General features: G+C 52.2%; 1 protein-coding gene across 2 annotated transcripts in view; it reads right to left on the bottom strand.

The window, feature by feature from the left end:
* Nucleotides 1–16,401, bottom strand: part of LOC147115452 (phospholipase D1-like) — a 162,609-nt gene that overhangs the window by 31,237 nt on the left and 114,971 nt on the right. For both annotated transcript variants that reach the window (XM_085989716.1, XM_085989715.1), the window contains 5 exons: nt 13,376–13,486; nt 11,942–12,030; nt 5,604–5,717; nt 4,083–4,132; nt 2,868–3,002 (listed from right to left, as the gene is read on the bottom strand). In XM_085989716.1, the coding sequence (XP_085845842.1) occupies nt 2,868–3,002; nt 4,083–4,132; nt 5,604–5,717; nt 11,942–12,030; nt 13,376–13,486 (499 nt within the window). The remainder of the gene's footprint in view (nt 1–2,867; nt 3,003–4,082; nt 4,133–5,603; nt 5,718–11,941; nt 12,031–13,375; nt 13,487–16,401) is intronic.

Below are 16,401 nucleotides of genomic sequence, written 5' to 3'. Positions count from 1 at the left end.
GGTTGGATTTTCAGTGCCACCTTAAGAGTGTCACTTTAGCGTATGGTGGACCCCTCCCCCCTCTCACAGTCTGCAGCCAGCAGTTTTTAAATCGCCCGCCGCGCGCCATTTGCAGCCTCTCCACCCTTAAAGTCTCCCCCCCCTCCTTGTTCGCTAACCTCACCCGCGACTGTAAGCCCATCGCTACCAAAAGTAGGCGTTACAGTGCCGGGGATTAAATCCGAGGTAGCGAGACTCCTGAAGGAAGGGATTATCGAGAGCAGCAATAGCCCATGGCGAGCACAAGTGGTGGTGGTGAAGGCTGGCGGCAAACAGCGCCTAGTTATTGACTACAGCCAGACGATCAACCGCTACACCCAGCTGGATGCATATCCACTCCCCCGCATATCTGACATGGTCAATCAGATAGCACAATACCGGGTGTTCTCGACGATTGATCTGAAGTCGGCATACCACCAGCTCCCCATCAGGGCTGAGGACCGCCAGTACACAGCTTTTGAAGCTGACGGTCGGCTCTATCACTTTCTCAGAGTTCCCTTCGGCGTCACCAACGGAGTTTCTGTCTTCCAACGGGAGATGGACCGGATGGTTGACCAGAACGCGCTCCAGGCCACTTTCCCATATCTAGACAACGTCACCATCTGCGGCCACGACCAGCAGGACCACGACGTTAATCTAGAGAAATTCCTCCGGACGGCCCAGCGGCTGAATCTCACATACAACAAAGACAAATGTATGTTTCGTACTACGCGCCTTGCTATTCTTGGCTGCGTAGTGGAGAACGGAGTCATCGGCCCAGACCCCGATAGAATGCGCCCCCTTATGGAGCTCCCCCTCCCCCACTGCCAGAAAGCACTGAAGAGATGCCTGGGGTTTTTCTCTTACTATGCGCAGTGGGTGCCCAACTATGCGGATAAAGCCCGACCCCTCATCAAGTCCGCCTCCTTCCCCCTGACAGCAGAGGCCTGTGCAGCCTTCACTCTCATAAAAGGAGACATTGCGAAGGCCACAATGCACGCTGTGGATGAGTCCCTTCCTTTTCAAGTGGAGAGCGACGCATCCGACTTTGCCCTAGCTGCAACCCTTAACCAGGCAGGGAGACCCGTGGCCTTTTTCTCAAGGACCCTCCAGGGCCCCGAGATTCGACACTCCTCTGTCGAAAAGGAGGCCCAGGCCATTGTGGAAGCCGTGCGACATTGGCGGCATTACCTGGCCGGAAAACGATTTACCCTGCTCACTGACCAGCGTTCAGTGGCTTTTATGTTTCATAATAAGCAGCGGGGCAAAATCAAGAATGACAAGATCTTAAGGTGGAGAATCGAACTCTCCACCTACAATTACGATATCTTGTACCGGCCCGGGAAACTCAATGAGCCCCCAGATGCCCTATCACGTGGTACGTGCGCCAACGCGCAGGTTGATAGGCTACAGACCCTCCACAATGACCTCTGCCACCCGGGGGTCACCAGGTTCTTCCATTTTATCAAATCCCGTAACCTGCCCTACTCCATCGAGGAGGTCAGGACCATGACCAGGAACTGCCAGATCTGTGCCGAGTGCAAGCCGCATTTTTATAGGCCAGACAGAGCGAGCCTGATCAAAGCCACGCGCCCCTTCGAGCGGCTGAGCATCGATTTTAAAGGGCCCCTCCCCTCCTCTGACCGCAATGTGTACTTCCTCAATATAATTGATGAGTACTCCCGTTTCCCGTTTGCCATCCCTTGCTTGGACATGACCAGTACCACGGTCATTAAATGTCTGAATGACCTCTTCGCCTTGTTCGGTTTCCCTAGCTATATCCATAGCGACAGGGGCTCATCTTTTATGAGCGACGAACTTCGGCAGTACCTGCTCGCGAGAGGCATTGCTACAAGCAGGACCACCAGCTACAACCCCCGGGGTAACGGCCAGGTGGAAAGGGAGAATGCGACAGTCTGGAAGGCAGTCCTTTTAAACTTAAAATCTAAGGGCCTTCCGACCTCCCGCTGGCAGGAGGTCCTCCCTGCGGCGCTCCATTCCATTCGGTCGCTGCTCTGTACACCCACCAATGCCACTCCTCACGAGAGAATGTTCTCCTTCCCCAGGAAGTCCACGTCGGGGATTTCGCTACCAACATGGCTGACTTCTCCAGGTCCCGTCCTACTGCGGAAGCACGTGAGGACCCATAAGGCGGACCCCCTGGTCGAGAGGGTGAGCCTCCTCCACGCTAACCCGCAGTATGCTTACGTGGTGTACCCGGACGGGCGGGAGGACACAGTCTCCATTCGAGACCTCGCACCTGCAGGTGCTCCTGAAACACCCTCTTCGCCACCCACCGCTACTCCTGCCTACCCCCAGGACACAGTCCCCGCACGAGACCTCGCACCTTCGGGTGCCTCTGAGAGACCACCATCGCTACCTCCCATTACCCATGCTCTGACCCCTGTAGACGGCATGCAGCAGCCCCAGGGTCCGCCACCTGCTACACCTCCTCTGAACGAGACACCGGGTTCACCGTTGGATGCTGCACCATCACCGCCGCTGCTGCGACGCTCAGGACGGCTTACAAGGCCTCCTGATAGACTTCAGTACACAAATTTTTAGTGCACTTCACCCCGCCGGACTCAATTCTAAACAAGGGGTGAATGTGGTAAACCACTGTTGTTAGTATTGTTGTACTTGTCTGTGCATGCCTCAGCTGACTCCGCCCCTGGCTCCACCCTCATGGCTGGGTATAAAGGTCGCTGCTCAGAAGCCTCCGGCCCTTTTGGATACCAGGCAACCCCAAGAGGCATGCTCTGTTCTTTGGTAATAAAAGCCTGTTTATTACTTACTCAATCTCCAGTCTTTTGTAGCAATTGATAGTGCATCACTTGGGTCTCACTCACCGATAATGACTGTGTTGTCATCTGCAATCAGCATCTTGCTGTGGACATAGATGAGTTCCGTGAGCAACCGTCCGTCCAACTCCACGTGAGTCCGGAGCCCGCACACCGAGAAATAATTCATCCACTGATCCTCCACTGCCAGGTCAGAGAGAGAGAGAGAGGGGGGGAGTTAATTCACTGCAGGGGGAGGCATATACACGGCATTTAATGCAAGCTCCTGGTGCCAGGTTCCGTGCAGAGAAGTGAAGAGGAGGTTAACACTCCCTCCACCACCGGCGCACCGTGGCTGCAGTGTGTACCATCTACAAGATGCACTGCAGCAACTCACCAAGGCTTCTTCGGCAGCACCTCCCAAACCCGCGACCTCTTCCACCTAGAAGACCAAGGGCAGCAGGCGCATGGGAACACCACCACCTCCAAGTTCCCCTCCAAGTCACACACCATCCCGACTTGGAAATATATCGGCCGATCCTTCATCGTCGCTGGGTCAAAATCCTGGAACTCCCTCCCTAACAGCACTGTGGGAGCACCTTCACCACACGGACTGCAGCGGTTCAAGAAGGCGGCTCACCACCACCTTCTCAAGGCCAATTAGGGATGGGCAATAAATGCTGGCCTTGCCAGCGACGCCCACATCCCAAGAATGAATTAAAAAAATTAATTTCGTAAAATTAAAAGCAGCCAAGGTTCCAACACCTGACCTGTGAACTAATGACCTGCGATTGATAGTCCAATGGTATGGAGGTCAGGCCATATCAGCCTCCCAGAGTCAAACAGCCTGCCGACACTCTGCATCCAGGCTTACACATAAAGAATGACCACTGCTTGAGATGCTGGGTCGGGTTGTCAACACTCTAGGATTGTCCTGACACTTTCATTTATTAGTTATAAAAATATTGGCGATGTGAAAAACGGCTGTTTGCCTAAAGTCAAGAGTAATCCAATTGGGTAACGCTTGGTGATTTAGTGCAGGAAATAGTGAGCAGAGACATTTACAGGAAACATCACCCCTCCCCACACACGCCCCCTCCCCCCACACACGCCCCCACGCCCCACACTCCCCCACACGTGTCCCTGCCCCCAGCAACCGGAACTGGAGTGAGGGTGCCGCTCTCTCCCTGCTCTGGACACGATCACCCCTCACCCCTGCACCAGTCCGACTGGACACCGACTGGCGACCAGTCCAACTGGACACTGACTGATGACCAGACTTACTCTCTTTCTTCAGCTGTTCAATGATCGAGTATTCTCCTCTTGCGATCGTCCTGTGGGGGATAAAAGTGGAATTTCATGAGACGATAATCTTCACAAAGCCTGTCCAGGCCGGGCCAGAGGTGGAACTGGTAGACGAGTGAACGACTCAATCTCCAGGGCGGAGGATTGGGCTTCAGTGATGCACCCCGGTCTCTAACCTGCGCTTCCTCGGAGTGGGGATTCTCTGCTCCGGGGCGAGTGGAGGGGGGGTTGTGATCGTGGATTAAGTTTATAGAAAGAAAGATTTGCATCTCTATAGCGCCTTTCACCACCTCTGGACGTCTCTAATGCTTTACAGCCAATGAGGTGCTATTTGGAGTGTAGTCACTGTTGTAATGTAGGAAATGTGACAGCTAATTTGCACACAGCAAGCTCCCACAAACAGCAATTTGATAATGAACAGATCATCTGATGTTGGTTTGGGGATAAATATTGGCCCCAGGACACCGGGGAGAACTCCCCCGGCTCTTCTTCCAATAGTGGCCGTGGGATCTTTTACGTCCACCTGAGAGAGCAGATGGGGCCTCGGTTTAACGTCTCATCTGAAAGACGGCACCTCCGACAGTGCAGCGCTCCCTCGGGAATGGACTGGGAGTGTCAGCCTGGATTATGAGGCTCAAGTCTCTGGAGTGGGGCTGGAACCCCTGACCTTCTGACTTGGAGGCGAGCATGCTGCCCACTGGGGCCCGGCTGACACGGTGTGCAGTTGGCAGCTGGGCCACACACACGAGGAGTGTCTCGGGTTCCATCACTGATCTGGGCCGAGTTGGTTGACCTCAGCTGGGATGCTGCAATTAGCCTTAGTTCCCTGAGGCCAGGAGAGGGTGAGGGGGCAGGGGGGTGGGCAGGGGGGGGGGTCGAGGTCGGGGTCGGGGAGAAGCAGCAAAGGTTGCTGCTCCTGTTTGCTGTCCTGACTGGAAATGTGCGCGTTGATGTGAGTACTTAGCTGTGTGGCGCCTCCCCCATGGTCGAATAGCTCGCACCCATGCGCTTGCGATTATGGGCACGAGCGAGATATGGCAAGAGCATTTGGCGCCTGTAATCAAACAAAATGCGACACCGAGCCACATACAGAGATATCAGGACAGGAAAGGTAGGTTTTAAGGAGAGTCTTAAAGGAGGAGAGAGAGGCGGAGAGGTTTAGGGAGGGAATTCCAGAGCTTGGGGCCCAGGCAGCTGAAGGCACGGCCGCCGATGGCGGAGCGATTGAAATCGGGGATACGCAAGAGGCCAGGATTGGAGGAGCGCCGAGATCTCGGAGGGCTGTAGGGCTGGAGGAGATTACAGAGATAGGGTGGGGATGAGGCCATGGTGGGATTTGAAAACAAGCACGGGAATTTTAAATTCGAGGCGTTGCCGGAGCATTGCCGATGTAGGTCAAGCAAGCACAGGGGGTGAAGGGTGAACGGGACTCGGTGCGAGTCGGGACACGGGGCAGCCGAACTTGGGAGGAGCTGAAATTTACGGTGCATGGAAGCCTACCTGTAGTTGAAGTGCATGATGGCCTGGATTGCAGTCCCTCCACCCGTCGAGATGTCTCCTTCGAATCCCGGCATCAGGGGAGTCACCACGTAGACACGAAATCTCTGCTTTTCCCTGTACAAATAAAATAAATCACCATCAAACCATGCAGACTGTTCAACCGACTGGCTCAAACAGAGAGACCCGGGGGTTGTACGTAGACAAATATCTGAAGGTGGCAGGACAGGTTGAGAAGGCTGTTAAAAAAAAAAAGCACACGGGATCCTGGGCTTTATGAATAGAGGCAGCGTACAAAAGCAAGGAAGTTACGCTGAACCTTTATAAATCACTGGTTAGGCCTCAGCTGGAGTATCGTGTCCGATTCCGGGCGCCGCACTTTAGGAAGGATGTCAAGGCCTTGGAGAGGGTGCGGAGGAGATTTACTAGAATGGTACCAGGGTTGAGGGAATTCAGTTACGTGGAGAGACTGGAGTTCATTAAATATATTCAAGAAGGAGTTAGATATATTTCTTAAGGCTAAAGGGATCAAGGGATATGGGGAGAAAGCAGGGACAGGGTACTGAGTTTGGATGATCAGCCATGATCGCATTGAATGGCGGAGCAGGCTCGAGGGGCCGAAAGGCCTACTCCTGCTCCTATCTTCTATGTTTCTAAGGTTGTTCTCCTTTAGAGCAGAGGGTTAAGGGGAGATTTAATAGAGGCGTTCAAAATTATGAAGGGTTTTTGATCGAGTGAATAAGGAAGAAACTGTTTCCACTGCCAGGAGGCTCGGTAACCAGAGGACACAGAGGAACGAGAGGGGAGGGATGAGGAGACGCAGTGAGTTGTTGTGATCTGGAACGCGCTGCCTGAAAGGGCGGTGGAAGCAGATTCAATAGTAACTTTCAAAAGGCAACTGGATAAATACTTACAAAAGAAAAATTTGCAGGGCTGTGGGGAAAGAGCGGGGGGGGGGGGGGAGTGGGACTAATTGGAGAGCTCTTTCAAAGAGCTGGCACCAGACACGACGGGCTGAATGGCCTCCCACTGTGCTGTATGATTCTAGGCCTGTTTCCTGCCACATAAACACAAAAGGTTTCTTAATACAAATAAACAGCTGATGCCGCAACACCTCCTCCACACGATGGAGCAATCCTCCAACTGAGTCTCATGGAGCTTTGGGCAGTGTCGGAATATTTAAACTAGTTTTGAATCTTTAAAAAACTGAATGAAATGCTGCTGTGCCCTCCTACCACCTGCAGGTGGCTCTGCCGAGCCTTTTGGGAGCCGGCGGTGGCACCTCCTGGGTCCTAGCGCACCTCAACTCGCCCCAGTATCGGAAATGTACTGATTCACTGATCTCAGTCCAGGAAGAGATAGGAGATTGATCACTAGCTCTGGCAAAGGAAGATAAAAACAACACGTTCTCCTCCCCCCGCCTGCTCCCTCCCTCCAAATCAAAAGTAATTCAAGACTTGGATATCAATGAGATTGATGTCACAGATAAGCTGAAAGGGCTTAAAAAAAGAAAAAGACTTGCATTTCTCCAGCGCCTTTCACGACCACCGGACGTCCCAAAGCACTTTACAGCCAAATGAAGTACTTCTTGAAGTGTAGTCACTGTTCCAGTGTAGGAAACACAGCAGCCAATTTGCACACAGCAAGCTCCCACAAACAGTAATGTGATAATGACCAGATAATCGGTTTTAGTGATGTTGATTGAGGGATAAATATTGGCCCCAGGACACCAGGGAGAACTCCTCTGCTCTTCGAAATAGTGCCATGGGATCTTTTACATCCACCTGAGAGAGCAGACGGGGCCTGGGTTTAAAGTTTCATCCGAAAGACGGCACCTCCGACAGTGCGGCACTCCCTCAGCACTGTACTGCAGTGTCAGCCTAGATTTCTGTGCTCAAGTCTCTGGAGTGGGACTTGAACCCTCAACCTTCTGACTCAGAGGCGAGGGTGCTGCCCACTGAGCCACGGCTGACACGTAAAACTCAACCCCCAGGCTTAGACATTATTTATCCAGTGTGTTGAGAGGGGTCAGTGAGGAGATTTGTGAGAGGCACTGACGGCCATAATGAGGGAGTTATTGGACACTGAGGAGGTCCAAGTGGATTGGAAAGCTGCTGATCTTTGGAGAGGGTGCAGAGGAGATTTACTAGAATGGTATCAGTGTATCTGTGTCCTCCTGAAGTCTGCTACTGTCCCACTCACTGTCTGCTACTGTCCCGCTCACTGTCGGCTACTGTCCCGCTCACTGTCGGCTACTGTCCCGCTCACTGTCGGCTACTGTCCCGCTCACTGTCGGCTACTGTCCCGCTCACCGTCGGCTACTGTCCCGCTCACCGTCTGCTACTGTCCCGCTCACCGTCTGCTACTGTCCCGCTCACCGTCTGCTACTGTCCCGCTCACCGTCTGCTACTGTCCCGCTCACTGTCGGCTACTGTCCCGCTCACTGTCGGCTACTGTCCCGCTCACTGTCGGCTACTGTCCCGCTCACCGTCTGCTACTGTCCCGCTCACTGTCTGCTACTGTCCCGCTCACTGTCTGCTACTGTCCCGCTCACTGTCTGCTACTGTCCCGCTCACTGTCTGCTACTGTCCCGCTCACTGTCTGCTACTGTCCCGCTCACTGTCTGCTATGTTGCCAAACTTTGTATCATCCGCAAAATGTTGTCCAGGAGAATGGGCTCCAGTAGTTTTCCCACGACTGATGTTAGACTGATTGGCCTGTCGTTACAAGGTTCATCCCTCTCTTTTTTTGAATAGGGGTGTAACATTCCAGTTCTGACAAAGGGTCATCGACCTGAAATGTTAACTCTGTCTCTCTCTCCACAGATGCTGCCCGACCTGCTGAGGACTTCAAGCCTTTAGTTTAACTTCCCTTCCGTGTAAAATAATGAAGTTAATAACCAAGGGCAAATTGGAGGATTATCTGTACAATAACCAGCTCTAATTAACTCTGGTAATCCTGTCAGTGTTGTGTAATAACCTCAGCAAGGCCAATTGATTAAGTTCCACATGAACAATCACTAATTAAAGCTTTGGGCGGGGGGGAGGGCGGGACGTGGAGCAAAACTTGGGTAAAGAACAACCAATGTGTCCTGGCTGGAGGCGGGAGGATAATTCTGAGTGAGATGCGCCCCGGGGCTCTGTGCTGGGATTGCTCACTGTCGGAGGTGCCGTCTTTCGGATGAGACGTTAAACCGAGGCCCCGTCTGCTCTCTCAGGTGGACGTAAAAGATCCCAGGGCCACTATTTCGAAGAAGAGCAGGGGGTGTTCTCCGGGACAACATTAATTCTGTCTTGGAGAAGTATGGGTTAAGGGGCAGCCAGCACGGATTTGTTAAAGGCAAATCGTGTCTGACTCACCTGACTGAGTTCTTTGATGAAGTAACAGAGAGGGTTGATGAAGGTTGTGCAGTCGATGCTGTACATATGGACTTTAAAAAGGCATTTGATAAAGTACCTCATAACAGACTTAATTGGAAAATAGAAGCACATGGTATTAAAGGGACGGTGGTCCTGGCCAATATTTAATCTCAAACAGCATCACTAAAAATAGATTATCTGGTCATTAACTCATTGCAGTTTGTGGGATCTTGCTGTGTACAAATTGGCTGCCGTGTTTCCTACATTACAAAAGTGACCACACTTCAAAAAGTGCTTCATTGGCTAGGAGATCCTGAGGTCACAAAAGGCGCTGTAGAAATGCGCGTTCTTTCTTTAACCAGCACAAGGCTAAACCAACAATTCGGCCTGGGAGGGTGGTTCTGTTTACCTGGAAAGGCTCTGGAATCCGCCCTGTTTACTTTGCGCAATTGTTTGAAAGTCAACAGAGGCAGAGTAAGTTCCTGGATTTCTCTTTCACAGGCGACAGTCTGTTGTCTCTGTGGGACGGTTAATCACACAACACTGGGTCTCAGGGGCAGCCTGATGAAAACTTTAAACCCACGGTCCAATTAATTAGCAGCGACCCCGGGCGCTTGAGAGCACGACAGCTCGGAGCTGTGAATTGTGCGACAGCACAAAGGCAGCTCCCATTCCCAAACTCCAGGACCGAGACATTGAAACAGGACAAACCAGTTGATTAGAAATATAAAGCACAAGTAGAGCTTCGCTGACCTCCCACCTTCCACCCTCCGTAACCATCAACTCATCCAAAACTCCGCTGCCCGGATCCTAACTCGTGCCACGTCCCGTTCACCCATCACCCCCTGCGCTCGCTGGCCTACATCGGCTCCCGATCCAGCAATGCCTCGATTTTAGAATTCTCATCTTTATTTTCAAATCCCTCCCTATCTCTATAACCTCCTCCAGCCCTACAACCCCCCCCAAGATCTCGGCGCTCCTCTAATTCTGTCCTATTGAACATCCCCCAATTTCCATCGCTCCACCATTGGCGGCCGTGCCTTCAGCTGCCTGGACCCCAAACTCTGGAATTCCCTCCCTAAACCTCTCTAACTCTCTCTCCTCCTTTAAGGCGCTCCTAAAACCTACCTCTTTGACCAAGCTTTTGGTCACCTGCGCTAATATCTCCATACGTGGCTCGGGGTCAAATTTTGTCCGATTAACGGTCCTGTGAAGCGCCCTGGGACGTTTTACGGTGTTACAGGCGCTATATAAATGGAAGTGGTTGTTGCTGAGTTGCCTGGGTTTCCTGGGCGGGAATCCCAGGGTTCACAGGTCACAGTGCTGGGACCGTGGCTGGAGAAGCCTCGTCACAGATTTCTAAGGGAGGGTCAGTCCAGTCAAAAGGCAGGCCAAGCGCAAATACCGGTAGAAGTGGCGCCGATTGCCATGGAGATGCAATTACTGCCTCAGTTACAACGCAATGACAGACCCGTACCCACCAGTACTGTACCCCAGTGTTATACAGTGACAGACCCGTACCCACCAGTACTGTACCCCAGTGTTATACAGTGACAGACCTGTACCCACCAGTACTGTACCCCAGTGTTATACAGTGACAGACCTGTGCCCACCAGTACTGTACCCCAGTGTTATAGTGACAGACCTGTACCCACCAGTACGGTACCCCAGTGTTATACAGTGACAGACCTGTACCCACCAGTACTGTACCCCAGTGTTATACAGTGACAGACCTGTACCCACCAGTACTGTACCCCAGTGTTATACAGTGACAGACCTGTACCCACCAGTACTGTACCCCAGTGTTATACAGTGACTGACCTGTACCCACCAGTACTGTACCCCATGTTATACAGTGACAGACCTGTACCCACCAGTACTGTACCCCAGTGTTATACAGTGACAGACCTGTACCCACCAGTACTGTACCCCAGTGTTATACAGTGATGGACCTGTACCCACCAGTACTGTACCCCAGTGTTAGTGACAGACCTGTACCCACCAGTACTGTATCCCAGCGTTATACAGTGACAGACCCGTACCCACCAGTACTGTACCCCAGTGTTATACAGTGACAGACCTGTACCCACCAGTACTGTACCCCAGTTCAGAATAATACCGTGGCTAAAAGGGTTAAATTATGAGGACAGGTTGCATAGACTCGTCTTGTATTCCTTTGTGTATAAAAGATTAAGGGGTAATCTAATCGAGGTGCTTAAGATGATTCAAGGGGTTGATTGAGTAGATAGAGAGAAACTATTTCCTCTGGTGGGGGGAGTCCAGAACAAGGGGGCGTATCCTTAAAATTAGAGCCAGGCCGTTCAGGGGTGATGTCAGGAAGCACTTCTTCACACAAAGGGTGGTGGAAATCTGGAACTCTCTCCCCCAAAAAGCTGTTGAGGCTGGGGGTTAATTGGAGCTTTGAAAACTGAGATTGATCGATTTTTATTAGGTAAAGGCGTTATGAGTTATGGAACTAGGGCGAGTAGATTGAGTTAAATACAGATCAGTCACGGTCTCATTGAATGGCGGAACAGGCTGGAGGGGCTGAATGGCCTCCTCCTGTTCCTGTGCTCCAGTGCTATACAGAGGCAGACGCTGTGGGAGAGTTTCACATGCCCGCCGTTAGTGAAATGGCAGTGACGGCGGAGAGTTCTGCCCACACTGTGCCTGTCTCTGCCTCAGCACTCATCTTTCGGATGAGACGTTAAACCGAGACCCCCGTCTGTGCTCTCTCAGGTGGACGTAAAAGATCCCACGGCCATTATTTCAAAGAAAAGCAGGTGAGTTCTCCCGGGAGTCCTGGGGCCAATATTTATCCTTCAATCAACATCACCAAAAAGAGATTATCTGGTCATTATCACATTGCTGTTTGTGGGAGCTTGCTGTGCGATATTGGCTGCTGCGTTTCCTACAGTACAATAGTGACTGCACTTCAACGAGTTCCTCATTGGCTGCGAAGTGCTTTGGGACGACTGTTACCTGTAGGCTTTCAGGATTCGCTGAACAATGGCGTCGCCAATCTTATTGTAGATGTACTTGTTATCAGCACAGCTGATGAAGAACTGGTTCTGATCAGACACAAAGCGGGGTAAAAGAAAAAGGAGAAAAGATGAGCAAGTTGTTTTACGCAAGTTTTCCTTTCACCGAGTCTGTGAGGCATTGATCCCCACCCGCAACCCATTTCAGAGCCGCTCGCTATCAGACCGCCCTGCCGTTATCAGTCCTTCTACAAAGTTCACATTCGCTGCTGAAACCCTCGTCCGTGCTCTTGCCCCCGCCAGACTCGACTATTCCGACGCTCTCCCGGCCCACCTCCCATCTTCCGCCCGCCGTAATCTTCAGCTCATCCAAAACGCTGCTGCCCGTCTCCTAACTCGCACCAAGTCCCGTTCACCCATCAGCCCCTCACCTCGTTAACCTACGTTGGTTCCTGGTCTACCAACATCTCAAATTTTAAAATTCTCATCCTTGTTTTCAAATCCCTGCATGGCCTCGCCCCTCACCCCAGCCCTACAACCTTCCGAGATCTCCGTATTCCTCTGCTTGTGGCCGCTTGTCCATCCCCTCCTCCCTTCAACTCACCATTATGTAGACATTGTGTCATGTATATGGTGTACGCGCTGTGTACTGTATATGCTACAATTGTCCAGGGCTTTGGTGAGACCACACCTGGAGTACTGGGCACAGTTTTAGTCTCCTTATCTAAGAAAGGACATACTTGCCTTGGAGGCGGTGCAACGAAGGTTCACTAGATTGATTCCTGGGATGAGAGGGCTGTCCTACGAGGAGAGATTGTGTAGATTGGGCCTGTACTCTCTGGAGTTTAGAAGAATGAGAGGTGATCTCATTGAAACATACACGATTCTGAGGGGGATTGACAGGGTAGATGCTGAGAGGTTGTTTCCCCCTGGCTGGAGAGTCTAGAACTAGGGGTCACAGTCTCAGGATAAGGGGTCGGCCATTTAAGACTGAGATGAGGAGGAATTTCTTCATTCAGAGGGTTGTGAATCTTTGGAATTCTCTGCCCCAAAGTGCCGTGAATGCTGAGTCGTTGAGTATATTCAAGGCTGGGATCGATAGATGTTTGGACTCCAGGGGAATCGAGGGATATGGGGATCGGGCAGGAAAGTGGAGTTGAGGTCGATGATCAGCCATGATCTTATTGAATGGCGGAGCAGGCTCAAGGGGCCGGGTGGCCGACTCCTGCTCCTATTTCTTATGTTCTTGTACAGTGTACGCGCTGTGTACTGTAGACAGTGTATGACTTCCTACATCCTAGAATAATGCCCAAATCAGGAATGACACGAAGCCTCTCCCCAGTACACGGGCACAAACGGCCTCCCAGGACGCTGACCGTGAGCGCATGTACTCAGTGATGAGGAACTGCGCTCCCAGTGTGGGGCTGGCACTCACCTCGATGTAGATGTAGTGTTTGCTGTTTTCGATCACGTGTACGTAAGCGTTGTGAATAGATTCTTCGTGATATTTAATACCACACGACCAATCGGCAGCTGACCGCAGCACCTGGAGAACATGGAGAGTTTTAAGAAGCCTTGGTTTGTTACCAGTGCAGGGTCTTATTTTCCAACCTCATTGTGGAGTCAGGCCATAACCTATAATCCTTCAGCTCAGTTACCTCATAAAGAAAGGACTTACAGCGCCTTTCACAACCTCAGGACGCCCCAAACAGCTTCACAGACAATGAAGTACTTTTTGAAGTGTAGTCACTGCAGGAAATGCCGCAGCCAATCTGCGCACAGCAATGACCAGATATGGGCCGAGAAATTTGTTTGCCCACGAAAACGGGTGCAGGGATTGCGATGCCCGATCGCCCCACGCCCATTCGAAGGAATGCAGGCAGCACGCGAGCTTCATGCCGCCTGCTGATTCGCAAGATTGCGACTTTCAGCCCAGCGCTGAACAGCTGCCGAGTGGCTGAACGCTCAGCAGGGGGCCCAAGTTCGTGCGAGGCTAGCACCACTTAAAGCTAGCCTGCACCTCTGAAAGGCAGTCTGCACCTCTTAAAGGCAGTCTGCACCTCTTAAAGGGGAGGTGCATTCTGCCTGCAGCAGCTCATTCAACTGGCTGGGGAAGAGAGTGAGAGGAGGAAAGAAAAACAATGATGTCGCAATAGGGGAAAGAGCGTGTGCCAAGGTTCTCCGGTGCAGCACAGGAGGCCGTGGTACACGAGGTCAACTCGAGGAGAGAGGTCCTGTTTCCACAGGGAGCCAGGAGGCCCTCCAGGCAAATGTCTAAAATCCAATGAGGGCAGATAGCTGCTGTGGTGAACGCCAGCAGTATAGCCCTGAGGACGTGGACGCAATGCAGGAAGAAGTTTAATGACCTCACACGAGTGGTAAAGGTCAGTGAATTTATCTTCAAATGCCATATCCCTCCATCTGCACCACACCCCATCACTCACCCACCAACAATCTCTACCAAACATGACTCATAGGCCTAGAAATTGGGTTTTGGCTTAGCCAGGGCTTTAGCGCCAGAAGTTAGTGCCGGCGCTAAGTCCCCCTGCGCGCGCCAAAAATTCAGCAGGGCCGCGCCCAAACGGCTGCCGGCGCTACTGAAGGGTCTTTGCGGCGGTAAATCGGCGCTAACTGCCGTTTCGCGCCGCAATTCCGGCGCTGCGGCACCCGATGCGGTGCGGCAGGCTCGGGAAGTGCAGGCCTCCTCCTTCCGTTAAGGAGGAGCTGCCTGCACCCGGCCGCGGCCCGCGCAAATCTGTCTAAAAATGAGGCCGGCACCTCGGACAAGTGCCGGGCTTGCATCTGTTCCGGGGGGTGGGGGGGAGAAGTCCGGGGAGGGAGCTGCGGGCAGGCGGCCGGCGGGAAAGCGGCCGGCCGCCGCGGGGCCTTTAATGCGCCGGCGCAAACTCATGCAAGACTCTGTTGCCAGAGTCTTAGTTGCGGCTGCCACGGGCGAGGCGGCCGCAACTGAATTTCGGCGCTAGGGCCCGTCGGCATGGCAACCGGGACGCTGCGCACACCGATGACGTCATCGGTGCCGGCGCAGCGCTACCGGTGCAACGCCGATTTAGGGCCCCAGGGAATTTTTAAACTGGCCATAACTCTGGCGCTAGTCCCTCTAGCGCCTCAAAAGCGGCGCTAAGGCAACTGAATTTCTAGGCCATACTTTATTATAGCTGGACCTCACCCTCACATACTTGCCACTGCTGCAAGCCTCACACCCACATCTCACAGCTTTCACACACTGCCAGCTATTCAACCATGACAGGCACGTCACCCAAACACATTGCACCACCCTCACTGACACACTTCCCTTTCTCTTGTAGGACAAGGTGTCTCACAACTGGGTGCCAGCAGGACCCAACCAGTGGGGGACAGGTACGCCTGCATAACCTGACCCCGCATGGAGGAGACGGTGCTGGCCATTATTCAAATCAAAAATCAAATCAACTTTTATTGTCATTGTTAGTGCACAAGTGCAGTACAACGAAATGTAGACTTGCGGCTCCCGAGAGTGTACAATTTGGATTAGGACACTTAAACATTTCAACATACATTTGTACATATATATTAGCATAAATATGACCATAATAAAGTGCATCGGCAGATGTGCAGGCTTTAGTGTTTATTTGTGGAGTTCAGTAGGATGACAGCCCTGGGAAAGAAGCTGTTCCTAAATCTGGTCGTACGGGTGCGAATGCATCTGTAGCGTCTTCCAGATGGTAGGAGGGCGAACAGACTGTGGCTGGGGTGGGTAGGGTCTTTGATGATGGACCGTGCCCTCCGTAGGCAGCGTTTCTGATATATATGTTCTATGGTCGGTAGCCGGGTGCCGGTAATGCGTTGGGCAGTTTTGACTACCCGCTGCAGGGCTTTCCGGTCATGGGAGCTACAGCTGCCGTACCATACTGTGATACAGTTTGTCAGGATGCTCTCTATAGTGCAGCGGTAGAAGTTAGAGAGGATCGGGGGTGACAGATTACATCCCTTCAGCTGAAATAATACAAGATGACGGTATTCTCATACGTCCTCCTTCTCACATCCCACTTCCTCCTCATCCCACAATCGGTTCTGATTTACAAGCTGTCATAAATCGCAACTTCTACAAGGAAGTACTACTGAACGGCCAGCTGAGGGCGCCGCCCGAGGAGTATAAATACTAGGGCGTGGGCCCAGCTTGGCCAGAGACAGTCTGGAAACAGGAAGCTAGTGATTACTAACTAGACCTCCATGTTTTGTTACGTCGATTAAAGCCTTGCTTTATGTACAGCCAAGTGCGTAGTGAGTCTTTATTACGTCACAAGCTGTGCATGGTTTAAGCATGCACCTCTTGCTTTCTGCCCTCCCCTCACCTCAACCTTACCCTTCTGCCTTTCTCCTGTTCGATAGCCAAGAACTGACACCTGGCCAGGCACTGGTGGAGGTGCACGAACTAGAAGAGTACCAAGGTACTGGTGATGA

The sequence above is a fragment of the Somniosus microcephalus genome, chromosome 6, assembly GCF_052327205.1.
Source record: "Somniosus microcephalus isolate GS21.2 chromosome 6, FLI_Smic_1.0, whole genome shotgun sequence".
Lineage (NCBI taxonomy): Eukaryota > Metazoa > Chordata > Chondrichthyes > Squaliformes > Somniosidae > Somniosus > Somniosus microcephalus.
This window is presented reverse-complemented; position numbering and strand designations above follow the sequence as displayed.